Here is an 11,805-nt window from a genome sequence, read left to right as displayed (position 1 = left end):
ACTCCCTTCACCTAGTTACCCCCACCTAGCCCCCCCCCCAACTACCCAGCAGTACCCACCTCCCCCAACCTATCTACCCAACCACCCACCTACCTACCCCCCATCACCTACCTACCCCCTTGCCCCAACTTACCCCTCCCTACCTACCCCTATCCCCCAAACTACCCCCTTCTTCAACTCACTACCGCCAACTACCCCAGCACTACCCACCTACCCAACCTATCTACCCACCCACCCCACAGCTTCCCCCCCGCACCTAAAAAACTGTCGGAATTTTTAAAACACTTTAATTTGGTTTGTTGGGCTACTTATGTCTATTTTGATGTTCTGATTTCGGTAAGGTTAGGTTAGAGATTATAATGCACGACTATTCGAGTTGTTTCCGGTATTCTACCGGCTATATTTTTTTGCAAAAATTTCGCTTGATAGTTTTGACTTTTCGAGTGACTTTTACGGCCTTGACTTTTTGCGTTTCGCGTGATCTAAAATTCTCTCTCAATCACATTTTCAAGCAGCTGAACTCAATTTGCGGCAATTTTATACTAAAAGTCAAATGAAAAGTGCGCCTGAAACTGGTGCCATTTTTCACTTTAAATCTTAATAGTGGTATATGTTAACCTCTAATGTTGTTATTTAAAACCAACTATCGAATTTTTTAGTCCCAATTAAGCTACCCCCCCCCCCCCCGACTGAAGCAGGTTGCAATTGATTAGAGCTCCCACTAGTCGTTCGAGAGCAATTCCGACGTTTTGGTCGGTCATGTTTTGTGTAGTCAATTTTGGCCGATCGATATATTCGTTGTAGAGTGTTTTGAATGGTTTCATAAAAATATAGAATTAAAAGATCTATAGCATAGAATATATAAAAAAGAATTGAATTTAGTTTTTTTCTATGCTGGTAGCAAGGTTTATGTTTTGTGAACATTCGACTGATTTCCGTTGTTTTTTTCATTCTATGCGTAATTTTGTTTCAAGTTTATTGTAATTATGTCAATTTAATGTAATGAAGTTTTTCTCTGCGAAATTATCTATTTCGTTAACATTTGAAACAGTTGCGTGTTTCTTATGGGCACGCAGCAGTAGCAATGCAAGGTTTGGTCCCATCTTTTTACTTTTCAATTAAAGTTATTCAGACGTTAATGTTTTGGGGCGTTGGCTTTTTATTTTTTTGCGTTTTTCGTTTTTTAATGTTAATTACAGACCAGATTGATAGAAAATCAAGGCTCAGTTAATGGTTGTTGTTCTTTATACGAGCGAAGAAGTGCCAATGAACCTATTTTATGTTTCCGGAGAAAGGGTCATATTTTTATGGCTTCGACAAATTGTTTTCGTTACATTTACTTGAACTCTTGTTTTGAATGGATTTTTCATTTTTAGTGTCTTGATTTAGTCACTAAGTTGGATGAACGAATCTGTATAATGGTCTTACGATTATGAACAGTTCAGTGAGTAGAAATTGCCTATTTTTTTAATCTTCTGTTAACTCGTAGCCTAGTCTCTGTACAGACAATTCGGATGTTTTTTCTAGTGAATTAAATGTTGTTAACCCTTGTTTCTGTCTGTTTTAGCTAATGGTTTTTATGGCTTTGATACTACGAGTTTTCAGGAAAAAATTTGCTGTTTTAAAGTTATTTGCCGAATTTTGAGGTTTTTATTTCTCAATATCACTTTAATGAGTGGTCCCGCTGGCGTTGAGAAATAGTGCAATTGAACGTATAAAATGGTGTTTGCGAAGAGCTTACAGTTTTAACGGCTCTGACACCGTTTTCGCGCTACATTTCGTAGATTTTTTCCTGTAGTTTTTTTTGTAGTTAATAATATTCTTGTTATATGGAGGTCTCAATGGCCCCCTATTGAGGTATAAGTGACTGTTTAATGATTCATTTTATAGCTGAGGGTTTAAAAGAGTGGGTTCAAACTAAATTTTGAACTTTGCCACTTTCGGTTTCTCTTTTTGTCACTGACAGGTCCCTTAAACTTTTTACTGATCAAAAGTTTAGCCTGCTTCTCCAGTTTTGTTTCGACTAATTGTTTATTCGTTGGACGCTGGTGTTTTCATAACCTTATCAGTTTTTAATACTTCTCAGTTTTTTTGTTCTTTATGTTGTCTTTTTCACATAGTCCCTTTGATTTAAGGGCCCGTTGATGTTTAAATGAAATGCCATGGTATATGTTTAGACTAATTATCACTGATAATAGGCCCATCAGCGAACAAAAATAGCTCCAAATTACTTTAATTCAATGCGATAAGAAAGTGGCATGTCTTCACTGATAACAAGTCTCACGAAATCACAGAAGTTAGAAAAAAAGGCAAAGCTCCAAATTCCATCGAGTTTTTGAAACCAGATAGTTTTAAATGTTACCATCCATGAGGCAGATTGGGCCTATCATCAGTAAATATTAGTCTAAACATTTACCATAGGGCTTTTTTGTTTATTGTTGAGCTAAGGAGGCCCCATGGTATATGTTTAAACTAATTCTTACTGATGATAGGCCCAATTGGCCTCATGGTTGACATAACTTTTAAAACTATCTGGTTTCAAAAGTCGATGGAGTTTTGCCCCTTTTTTAACCTAATTCTGTGATTTCGTGAGACTTGTTATCAGTGAAGACATGCCACTTTTTATCTTATTGAATTAAAATAATTTGTGGAGCTTTTTTTGAAGTTATTGGTTGAATATAAATGTTACTGTGATTTTCTATTTAAAATAATCGAGATTTTTGCCCAATTTTGAGGTTCCTTTTTCTCATCTTGTCGCATAATCACAATAATGGAAGACAGGTCGAATCGACGTCGAAAGGAGTTCTTATATAGTCTAATATATTTTTATTTAAGGACTTATTTATGATTTTTACTATTTCCGCACTGTTTGCTCGCTGATTTAAATTGAGTTTTCTATTTTTGCCTGTTTATCGTCTTTTTAGTATTCGTGGATTATATTCTGGAGGATAACAGATCTCAATGCGAACGAACGGTCAATGCGTTTTGGTTTGGCTTTATATCTAAGGATATTAGACTTTTAATTTAATTTTTTCTTCAAAAACTGTTCTTTATGTCAACCTATAGTCTCGTTTATGAAAGGTCTGATCATTTTTTGTGCACCTTACATTATCATATTGCTGTTTGCTTTTTGTTTCGACTGATTGTTTTTTGGCTTGTGTGCTGTGTTTTTTCACCGGAATATACTGATTTTCATACTGGTCAATATTTGTGGTTCTTTTTGTTGTTGTTTTGACATATTCTCTTTAAAAGAGGTTCCATTGGCTTTAAGATGAGAGCCAGGTGAAGATTTATATATTGAGTTTGAAAAATGAGGGGTCCAATTGGCTTTATAGTTGTTTTTATTTTTAATATTTGGTTTCAAAAAAGTCAATGATTTTTTAATCTTTTTATACTGGTCAATATTTGTGGTCATACTGCTTTTTCATACTGGTCAATATTTGTGGTTCTTTTTGTTGTTGTTTTGACATATTCTCTTTAAAAGAGGTTCCAATGGCTTTAAGATGAGAGCCAGGTGAAGATTTATATATTGAGTTTTTGAAAAATGAGGGGTCCAATTGGCTTTATAGTTGTTTTTATTTTTAATATTTGGTTTCAAAAAAGTCAATGATTTTTTAATCTTTTTATACTGGTCAATATTTGTGGTCATACTGCTTTTTCATACTGGTCAATATTTGTGGTTCTTTTTGTTGAATTTGTTTATACTGTCAATATTTTGGTTCTTTGTTGTTTTGAGATATTCTCTTTGAAAGAGCTTCCATTGGCTTTCAAATAAGACCCAGGTGACGAGTTAAAGATTCAGTTTCAAAAACGACGGACCCTGATGGATTTAAAGTTGTTTTTATTTGCAATATTTGGTTTCAAATAAGCCAATGGTTTTCGTAACGTTTTTTGCCTGTGCTTAGTCTAAGACAGGTTTCTGTGGACCTGCAGCTTAGTCTCTGTAATAATAAGTCATATTGACTTGTCATATACTTGTCCATTGAATAAAGTTTTAATCTGTATAGCAGATTTATGTTTTAGCTGTTGGTCTTACGATTTTAATACTACGAGTTTCATAAAGATTTTGGGTTTTTTGGATTCTTGCCCCCCTTTTTTGGTGGCTTTGCCACTTTTCCATATTTTTAGTAGGTCTCATTGCCGTTGAAAGAAAGTGTAATTGGTTAGATTTGTTTTTTTTAAGTAGATCATGGTTTGAACGGCTTTGGCACCATTTTCTCGGAAATTTTTGCTGTTTCGTTTTTTGATTGCTTTTGTCGTTCCTTTTGTAGTCCTGTTACATTTGCGCGATACTGATAAGTCTAAGTGGTTTCTTTGGAAGTAAAGTTTAACTTATTAATGATCAGTTGATAGCTAATGGTTTTATTGAATTTGAAATTAGTTGTTTTCATAAATAGGACAGTATGAACTTTGCCCCTTTCTGTTTTTGTCGGTCGACTTGTTCACATTGAGGACAATTCCAATGCCTTCTCTTGTGTAGTTCAAGTTAGTTTTTACTTAGTTTTGGTTTTACTTGATTCTTTTTTAACTTCGTTTTTTAGTGTTCTTTTAAGCAAAACTAGACATCTAGTTTTGATTGTAATTAAAGTTTGTTGTTTTTATTTGATTGTGTTATTTGTCTTGTCTCGTATTCTCATTAATAGCAGATCTCATTGACCCTCTAATGCGGGATTATTTAATTAATTCATTTATCGATTCGAGTTGAAGACGATTTTTTTAATCATGCACAAATTATTTTCGAAGAATTTAAAGATTTCTATATCTTCCTTATTTGGTAGGCAATTAAGTCAGAAAATTGGATAAACATGGTGGGAACACTATGCGCAAACGCTCATTACGGGGCCTCCTTTTGCATCTTGTGTCAATAAAATTCTTGTGTGATACATTTTGTTTTGTTGATAGATACATGGACTATGGCAATAAGGAAGAACATAATCTGTGTGACTTGCGTCCTTTTGAAGACTACCACTACTATGACTTAGACATATCTCTCGATGGTGCTTCTGACTTGAATCTGAACGACCCCGTGCTTTCAGCTCCTCCCAAGTCAATGCTCGTCAATTCATCCTCCTGTAGTGGCCACAATGCAATGCCAGCTTATCCAACAACCTCAAGAAACTTCGCTAATAACCCTGGACCACCACCGGTCCCTGTGTCTTTTCTTAATCATGGTGCTAATTCTGAACTCAATGTGGACAACAGAGGTAAGTAGAGGTCAACTATGCTTGCTGCTATCTCGATTTTTCAATGCATTTACAGTGGCGGCTTTGTCAAAGTTGACTAAATTGATTTCCGTTTTCTGATTGAAATAATACGAATGTGGAAAAAAACTGGGCTAGAATTATGAGTCCTGGATTTGGCATAAAAGGACTATATTGTAATTTTTGAGTGAAACTCAAGTCTTAATTGTGCTCCAGGTGGCGGTCTCAATTCACAGGCTGGAATGCCATCAAACTTAAACATTCCTGGTGACAGCTTCAGTGGGTTTGGACCTCCAGGAAATGGGGTCGGGATGCCCGGTGGGGGACCGTCATCTCATCTCCCAACTCAGCCTAATCAGCAGACAGCGGCGGGTGCTAATAGCTGTCTGGCAGAGGAACTCATGAATGGGATACCCCTTATCCCTCCTCCTCCCCCCATTAATGCATCAAGTGTCACCAATGACCAGGTAGTAATAATAAATAAATTATGATGAAAACACTTTTCCAGATTAAATGAACTTTGATTTAACTAAATAACCCGAACTGAGCCTTAAATTTGTGAATTTTAAGTAGAGTGAGAAAACGGTTTTTGAACAAAAAGTTCGCTTTCTCGCTAGTGGTGTTTTGCTCACTTGCGGCAATTTCACTTTGGTTTTTACTGTTTTTTATAGCTGCAAAGCTATAAGCTGAGCGTAGCTATATTGCGGTGCCCTTGGTTTTTTTTACGACTCGAAGAGGAGTATTGGTTTTCTCTCGGTTTTTTTACAGGAAGTAGATTTGTTCAAGCGTCATTTTGACCTAAAAGCGAAAGTGAGAAAAGCTGTCTTGGTGAACAGATTTTCGCTAAGCGAGAAAAGTTTTTTGATCACGCGCTGCGTTTACTAAATGACTTTTTGACTTTGAAAAGTAGTTTTGACTGAATGGCGCATATAGATAACCATTTTTAGCCGTTTTTTTTCGTCTAAGTGGCCTAGTTTTTTTGCTTGTAATTTGTTTTTTTGTTGGAATAATATTTATTCGATGCTATTTTGAAATGTAAACCTCGGGAAATTGATACCACAGTGTTTTGCAGAGCCTGAAAATGTGTTTCAATTTCAAAATTGGCACATATCTTTAGTTTTTAGTAATTTTTTGGCCTTTTTCTATTAATATCTTCATTTTTGGATCTTTCAGCCGTCTTTTTGTCAAAAATCAGTTAATATGGCAACTCCCTTTTATAATTCATTTACTCAACGCCTCTTTCTACCTCGATGTAATTTTGTTTTATAAAATTGTTATGCCAGTCCGATTTTGGTAGTATTTTTTCCAATTTTTGTCAGTTTTTTTGTTTATATTTTGTTTTTAATTACTAGAAATAGCATTTTTATTCAATATAAGGGACTTTGGTTTAATTTCAATAAAAATTCATTCATTTTTTGGCGTTAAATTCTTGAAAATAGTTAAGATTATTTTCATAAATGCAGTCTTAAAAGTTTTTTGACCGTTTTATTTGCAAAATGTTCCAATTTTGCGTATGTTTGAATTCTGCTTTTTATTTTTTTTATTCTGTTCAGGAGGTTGGATTTTTTCTCGGATGACTCGTTGTCTTTTCGATGTCTCGAATGCTCAACTATGAAATGTATTCCTTTTTGACTTTTTAATTTGATTTTTAACTTTCAAAAATCAAGAAAATCTTTTTGTTACGGTGTTTCTTACTTTGTGTCCATATTCTGCACCCTCTAGTTAGTATCATGCTAGCTTTGTCCTGGAACCTACATTTTTTTGGTATATTGTTTTTTTCAGTTGTAAAAAATGATTTCAACTTTTTTGATTTTTGTCATTTCTTTGGTTTTTAATTGATTTCAATCAACATATGGCAGTACTGAGAGTTTGATGGCAAGCTTTTTCCAAATTTTCCACTTATGACTACTGCAGCTTTCTTCCGGCCTTGGTACTAATTTAAACGATTTTTTGCGTTTGATTATTCTTCTGCTGCTTATGTCTTTTCTATGATCAATTTTATTTTTGATTTAGTATGAAATCATGTGGTCTATCATATGTACAACAAGTAACAGGTGTGTGTAGTTTTTGTCTCAATCGCAGTGATTAGAAATGTAATTATAGGTGTTTTCTGATTCTTAAATTTGAGCTTTCTTCTTTTTGAAAAGATTTAACTTAGGTTCTAAGATTATTTTCTGCCCTTTGCTTTCGCGATCTTTTTCAGATTAGAATGGATTATTTGAGGGCGTTTGATAACCTTGTCAGCTTTTTCAGACTGTCAGGTTTTTAACCACAATAATTATTTTGGATTTTTTAACGTTACCAAACGTTCTCAATAATATAAAATTTTGCTGCATTTTGTTTCTCTTGTTGACAGTGGTTTAAGTTTCTCCAATTTTTAGAGCAGACCTGGAGAATTAGTTAATGGTTTAATACAAAAAGTAGTGGCTTCCGCTGCAATTACGGTTTTGTTAGTGAAGTTTTGACGCTTCGAGTCGCTTCCGGAATTCTTCCAGCTACGACTCGAGGAGGAGTATTGGTTTTCTCTAGGTTTTCGCTAAAAAGTCAAATTTTCTGAATGACTCCTTCCTCTCACTAACGACATTTGCGCGCGTGACGTCATTTCTCACTCGCTTTAGCAACAGATTTCAGGTTATTTGCGTGATTAGATTTTGATCATACGTGACTTACCTCACTCAATAAAATGATTTTTGCACTTTAACACGTAAGTTTAATTTGAATCTGTTTAAGGTCAAAGGAACTCATTTGTGCAGTAAATGTCCCTAATAAGAGGCTTCTGCGGAATGAATTTTAACAAGCTGTATTAATTTATCGCTAAATGTTTTTTACCTAGTTTTTTTGAGCGGCGTTGATTTTTTCAATTTAGATCTGTATATGTTTCTATCTCTATTATATGGCACGCAGGTCTTCTTTCGCAGCTATTCCGGCAATCTGCCGGCTATGTTTTTTACAGGAAGTAGATTTGTTCAAGCGTCATTTTGACCTAAAAGCGAAAGTGAGAAAATTTGTCTTGGTGAACAGATTTTCGCTAAGCGAGAGAGGTTTTTTGATCATGCGCTGCGTTTAGTGAACGACTCTTTGACTTTGAAAAGTAGTTTTGACTGACTGGCACATATAGATAACCGTTTTTAGCCGTTTTTTCGTCTAATTGGCCCGGTTTTTTGCTTGTAATTTGGTTTTTTGTTGGAATAATTTTTATTCGATGCTATATTGAAATGTAAACCTCCGAAATTGATACCACATTGTTTTGCAGAGCCTGAAAATGTGTTTCAATTTCAAAATTGGCACATATCTTTATTTTTGTTATTTTTTGGCCTTTTTCTATTGATATCTTCATTTTTGGATCTTTCATTCATTTTTGGATCTTTCAGCTGTCTTTTTGTCAAAAATCAGTTAATATGGCAACTCCCTTTTATAATTCATTTTTTCAACGCCTCTTTCTACCTCGATGTAATTTTGTTTTATAAAATTGTACATTTGCTAATCCGATTTTGGTAGTATTTTTTCCAATTTTTGTCAGTTTTGTTTATATTTTGTTTTTAATTACTAGAAGTAGTATTTTTATTCAATATAAGGGACTTTGGTTTCGTTTCAATAAAAATTCATTCATTTTTTGGCGTTAAGTTCTTGAAAATAGTTAAGATTATTTTCATAAATGCAGTCTTAAAAGTTTTTTGACCGTTTTATTTGCAAAATGTTCCAATTTTTCGTATGTTTGACTTCTGCTTTTTATTTTTTTTCTTTTCAGGAAGTTGGATTTTTTCTCGAATGACTCGTTGTCTTTTCGATGTCTCGAAAGCTGAACAATGAAATGTATTCCTTTTTGACTTTTTAGTTTGATTTTTAACTTTCAAAATTCAAGAGTCTTTTTGTTACGGTGTTTCTTACATTGTGTCCATATTCTGCACCCTCTAGTTTGTATCATGCTAGCTTCGTCCTGGAACCTACATTTTGTTCGGTATATTGATTTTTTCAGTTGTAAAAAATGAATGATTTCAGCTTTTTCTTAGATTTTCTTCATTTCTTTGGTTTGCAATTGATTTCATTCAACATATGGCAGTACTGAGAGTTTGATGACAAGCTTTTTCCAAAATTTTCACTTATGACTACCTAATGCAGCTTTATTCCGGCCTTGGTACTAGTTTAAACGATTTTTTGCCTTTGAATATTCTTCTGCTGCTTATGTCTTTTCTATGATCAATTTTATTATTGATTTAGTATGAAATCATGTTGTCTATATGTACAACAATAAACAGGTGTGTGTTGTTTTTGTCTTAATCGCAGTGATTAGAAATTAAATCATAGATATTTTCTGATTCTTAAATTTGAGCTCTTTTTTGAAAAGATTTAACTTAGTTTCTAAGATTATTATCTGCCCTTTGCTTTCGCGATCTTTTTCAGATTAGAATTATGAATTATTTGAGCGCTATTGATAACCTTGTCAGCTTTTTCAGACTGTCAGGTTTTTGACAACATTAGTTATTTTGGATTTTTTAACGTTACCAAACGTTTTCAATAATATAAAATTTTGCTGCATTTTGTTTCTCTTGTTGACAGTGGTTTAAGTTTCATCAATTTTTAGAGCAGACCTGGAGAAGTAGTTAATGGTTTAATACAAAAGGTAGTGGCTTCCGGTGCAATTATGGTTTTGTTAGTGAAGTTTTGACGCTTCGAGTCGCTCCCGGAATTCTTCCGGCTATGTTTTTTGTTTCGTCGTCTGACGCTCTTTTTTCGTTTTACATTTGTTCACACAGCAAAGCTGAAAATGTCAAATTTTCTGAATGACTTCTTCCTCTCACTAACGGCATTTGCGCGCGTGACGTCATTTCTCACTCGCTTTAGCGAAAGTTTTAGGGTTATTTGCGTGATTAGATTTTGACCATACGTGACTTAATAAAATGACTTTTGCACTTTAAAATTTAAGTTTAATTTGAATTTGTTTAAGGTCAAAGGAACTCATATGTGTAGTAACGGTCCCTAATAAGAGGCTTCTGTGGAATCAATTTTAACAAGATTTGGTAATTTATCGCTGAATGTTTTTTAGCCTAGATTTTTGAGCGGCGTCGATTTTTTTCAATTTAGATCTGTATCGGTTTCTATCTCTATTATATGGCACGCAGGTCTATTCTTTCGCAGCTATTCCGGCAATCTGCGGGCTATGTTTCATTTTTTTATCGGATTTTTTCCTAATTTTTTTTTTCAATTCATACATAGTTCATTCTGGGCCTAGGTTTTTGTTAGAATCAAAGTTGCATTTCTCGCTAGTGGTCTTTTGTTCTGGCTAGCGGCATTTTGACATTGATTTTTTTGTTTTATCTGATTTTTTTTAGAAATGGTTTTTCCAATTTACTCATTGTCCGTTGAAGGTCTAGTTTTTTGTTTAGTCAATGAAAATTCTTTGAATTGTACGTCAGGACTTGTCCTGCTGTGTTTTTTGTTCCGCCGTCTGACGGTCTCTTTCGTTTTACATTTGTTCACACAGCAAAGCTGAAAAAGTCAAATTTTCTGAAGGACTTCTTCCTTTCACTAACGGCATTTGCGCGCGTGACGTCATTTCTCAATCTCTCTAGCAAAATTTTTTTTGCGTGATTAGATTTTGATCACAAGTGACTTACCTCACTCAATAAAATGACTTTTGCACTTTAAAACTTAAGTTAATTTGAATTTGTTTAAGGTCAAAGTAACTGGTATGTGCAGGTCCCTAATATAAGGCTTCTGCGGGATGAAATTTGACAAGCTTTATTAATTTATCACTGAATGTTTTTTACCTAAGTTTTTGAGCTGCGTTGATTTTTTTTTTCATTTTAGATCTGTCTGTTTCTATCTCTATTATACGGCACGCAGGTCTATTCTTTCGCAGCTATTCCGGCAATCTGCCGGCTATGTTCATGTATATATTTACAATGGAGATTTTCATCGCTACTGTATTTCTTTTGCTTGTGAAATTCTTTTTGTAGGCCTTGAACGCAATGCTTATGTCCTGGTACATGGTGGGTTATCACAGTGGTTACTATTTGGGTCTACAGCATGGTCTGACCTCGTCACAAGTCACTGTTGCTGCACAATCTCAGCACACCAATATACAAATGAAAAACTTTCCGAACAATTCTGCCGAACCTTCTAGTAACGCGCACGCTAATCTGCAATCGTCTATCGGCCAACAATCAGAGAATGCAAATGTGCCAGTATTGCCAATTCAGGATTTGGAGAGTGGTACTGTGTTATACCAAGTGACAGATCGCAAATCGAATAAGCAGAATTTGAACAGACCTCATCAAGTAGCCGCTTCGTTGGCAATGAACGCTGCACACGGCATAGCATCTATGTCATTGTCTTCGCCACATCAGATAACTTCTCAGGTGAGATCAGGGCAAATTTTAACAACAACTTGAAAAATATAAGTGAAAGTCGTTAGTAAAACTCGATGTGTATTTTACTACATTACTATAGTAGATTTGTTTAGTCAATGAAAATTCTTTGAATAGTACGTCAGGACTTGTCCTGCTATGTTTTTAATTGCTCTTGAACGAAGTGAATAGCAATTATTGTAAACGTGTGTGTCTTTTTACGACTCCAAGAGGAGTATTGATATTCCACAGGTTTT

General features: G+C 34.6%; 1 protein-coding gene across 1 annotated transcript; it reads left to right on the top strand.

Moving 5' to 3' along the window:
• Positions 1 to 4,872: 4,872 nt before the first annotated feature.
• Positions 4,873 to 11,571, top strand: LOC142357706 (uncharacterized; the record flags this gene model as incomplete). Its single annotated transcript, XM_075409256.1, has 3 exons — positions 4,873 to 5,204; positions 5,418 to 5,668; positions 11,159 to 11,571. Coding segments are annotated over exons 1-3 (962 nt in total), but the record flags the coding sequence as incomplete, so codon positions are not given.
• Positions 11,572 to 11,805: the final 234 nt, after the last annotated feature.

Source organism: Convolutriloba macropyga, unplaced genomic scaffold, assembly GCF_964194025.1.
Source record: "Convolutriloba macropyga unplaced genomic scaffold, txConMacr16.3 SCAFFOLD_6261, whole genome shotgun sequence".
Lineage (NCBI taxonomy): Eukaryota > Metazoa > Xenacoelomorpha > Acoela > Convolutidae > Convolutriloba > Convolutriloba macropyga.
The sequence above is the reverse complement of the archived record's forward strand: the minus strand, read 5'-3'. Positions and strand labels throughout refer to the sequence as shown.